The sequence below is a fragment of the Urtica dioica genome, chromosome 7, assembly GCF_054948205.1.
Source record: "Urtica dioica subsp. dioica isolate 48M chromosome 7, U.dioica_male_clone48M_v1_H2, whole genome shotgun sequence".
NCBI lineage: Eukaryota > Viridiplantae > Streptophyta > Magnoliopsida > Rosales > Urticaceae > Urtica > Urtica dioica.
The window spans coordinates 26116824-26119928 of record NC_142762.1 but is presented as its reverse complement, the minus strand read 5'-3'; the positions used below and the strand labels follow the sequence as shown (position 1 = coordinate 26119928).

At 46.5% G+C, this 3105-nt stretch overlaps 1 protein-coding gene across 1 annotated transcript; it reads left to right on the top strand.

The window, feature by feature from the left end:
• The first annotated feature begins 655 nt into the window (after positions 1-655).
• Positions 656-1306, top strand: LOC149390560 (uncharacterized). The gene has a single exon (XM_089619803.1). It carries the CDS (start codon positions 656-658, stop codon positions 1304-1306), a length of 651 nt encoding a protein of 216 aa, XP_089475929.1.
• Positions 1307-3105: the final 1799 nt, after the last annotated feature.

Genomic DNA, 3105 nt, shown 5'->3' with positions numbered 1-3105 from the left:
CCCAACAAGCCCGAGACAAAACCCTGAAAAGCTTCATGACGAGGTTTAAGACTGCCATGTCAAAAATCCCTTCTGTGGAGGGAGAGTCGGCTCTGAACGCTCTAAAAAATGGACTGTGGCACGAGTCCAGATTCCGAGAGGAAATGACCGTAAACAGACCATCCACCATCGAGGATGCAATTCATCGCGCCTCAAACTACGCGAAAGCTGAGGAAGAAAGGGCCCTCCTGTCAAAGAAGCAAAATCCAAGGAAGGTCCCTTCTATGACACCTGTTCCGGCCATGGCCAGGACACCTGGAATGAGACCTTACCGAAACAATGAATGGAGGAAGCCTTCAAACATTCCAGAACATGCCTTTAACGTAAACAACGAGGGAGTTTCCGAAGGAAGCACCCCGAAATGCCGCGTGACAAGAAAAAATACTGCGACTTCCACAAAAATTACGGACACGACACTCTGGATTGTGTCGTAGCCCGAAAGGTACTTATTGAGAAGTATAAAAATGGAGAGCTGAAGAATGTCAACCTGGGACCGCCGCCCTAGAAGAATGAATTTAACAATAACAGAACCCGAGGAAATCCCTCCCCAAAAAGGGGAAGGGCAAAGGAGGACGATAACGACGTTCCCCAAGCAAAACCCCGGATCGACTATATCATGGGAGGTTCAAAGTTTTGCAGGGATAGCGTAAACTCAATTAAGGCACACCAACGTCAACTTAAAGGTACACCGAGATCACCTGGGTGCCGAAAGGTAGAAGATACCACGATCTCATTCAATGAAGACGATACCAAAAGGCTATATGGGCCCCACGACGATGCTTTGATCATCGAACTCGAAGTGGGTAACTGCGTAGTAGCCAGAGTCTTGGTTGATGGAGGAAGCTCCGTAGATGTTATATTCAAAACCACTTTGGATAGAATGAACATCGAGGAGGCTGAAATTGAGCACAAACCCAACCAGCTATCTGGGTTCAATAATGAAGTAACACCCTCTCTAGGAATCATTGAACTCCCTGTACGGGCCAGAGACGTAAACCGGATGGTCGAATTTACCGTTCTCGACTGCCCGTCCCCGTTCAACGCTATCCTCGGAAGACCTTGGATACATAGGATGAGGGCGGTACCGTCAACCTACCACCTGTGCGTACGATTTCCGACTCCCAACGGGATACAAGAAATCAGAGGGAGCCAAGAACCATCCCGAATTTGCTATATGAATAATCATAAAAAAGTCATCGAAAAGCATCAGCCAAAAGAAAATAATTCGGAAGGTCCGTCTAGCAAAGAAACCAACGAAGGCCAATAGCAATTAATGGCCATCGGAAACGAGATCACCCATCCGCCTCCGATGGAAAATTCAAAGGAGAAAGACGAGCCTAATACGAAGTCGATAATACAGATTCAGATCGATGAAACTGACCCTGAGAGATGTGTGGGCATCGGGGCCAAGTTGAAAGGGAATATACGCCGAGAACTGATAACGTTCCTGAATAAGAACAAGAAGACGTTTGCGTGGACGACAGAGGACATGCCAGGTATAGACCTCGAAATCGTCGCACACCAACTCAACGTCGACCCTAGCTATAAGCCCGTAAAACAAAAGCGTAGGAAACTCGGCCCAGAGAGGGCTAAGGTGGTGAACGAAGAAGTAGAGCGCCTCTTAAAATCCGGTTTAATACGCGAAGTAAAATACCCCGATTGGCTCGCCAATACCGTCGTCGTCAAGAAAAAGAACGGTAAATGGCACTTATGCGTTGACTATACCGATCTTAATAAAGCTTGTCCTAAAGACAGCTTTCCACTACCACACATAGAACGCTTGGTGGAAGCCACCTCTGGCCATAAAATCTTTTCATTTATGGATGCGTTCTCATGATACAATCAAATCCTGATGCATCCCAATGATCAGGAAAAGACCGCTTTCACAACCGACAAAGGTATCTATTGCTATAAGGTGATGCCCTTCGGGCTCAAAAACCCAAGAGCCACGTATCAACGATTAGTGAACAAAATGTTCGCCGACAAAATAGGAACAACGATGGAAGTTTACATCGACGACATGTTAGTAAAATCATTACGAGAAACAGACCACGTCTCACATTTAGAAGAATGTTTCAAGGTCCTGAACAGTTACCAGATGAAGCTAAACCCATCTAAATGTACCTTCGGGGTATCTTCTAGGAAATTCCTCGGATACATGGTAACTTAGAGAGGGATTGAAGCCAACCCGGACCAAATACAAGCACTCCGAAATTTACCTTCCCCCAGAAACAAAAGGGAAATCCAGAGACTAACAAGACGCGTGGCAGCCCTTAGCCGACTCATCTCTCGATAGACCGATAAATGCCTACCTTTTTATAAGCTCCTGAGAGGAAACAAGAAGTTCGAATGGACAGAAAAGTGCGAAGAAGCATTCGAACAACTAAAATAGTACATGGCCGAACCTCCAATCTTAGCCAAGCCAGAAGTAGGAGAACCGTTCTACTTGAATGTCGCCGTATCACACACCGCGGTCAGCGGAGTACTCGTCAGAGAAGAACGAGGGGACCAAAAACCAGTGTTTTACATAAGCATGTCACTCGTTGACGCAGAGACGAGATATCCGGCAATGGAAAAATTAGCTTTGGTCGTCATCACAGCGGCCCAAAAGCTACGACCATACTTCCAATCCCACTCGATAGTAGTAATGACCACTCAACCTTTACGTTCATTTCTCCACAGCCCTAATCAATCAGGGAGATTAACCAAATGAGCCATCGAATTAAGTGAATATGATATCGAATATCGCATTAGAACATGCGCGAAGTCATAAGTTCTAGCCTATCGAGCTCCCCGCAAATGAAAGCGAAACCACGGCAAACGCTGGAAATTGGACTCTCAAAGTCGATGGTTCATCCACAAAACAAGGGGCTGGGATTGGGATACATCTGGTATCGCCACACGGAGAAGTGATTGAACAATCCTTCCGCCTGGATTTCACTGCCTCAACCAACGAAGCCGAGTAAGAGGCACTAATCGCAGGGTTACGCCTAGCAAAGGCTGTGGGAGCAAAATTCATATCCGCTTTTTGCGACTCGCAGCTCGTTGCGAATCAAATCAGTGGAG

Coding starts and splice junctions, on each gene's coding strand:
- LOC149390560 (XM_089619803.1), top strand. CDS start 656: ATGGGAGGTTCAAAGTTTTGCAGGGATAGCGTAAACTCAATTAAGGCA.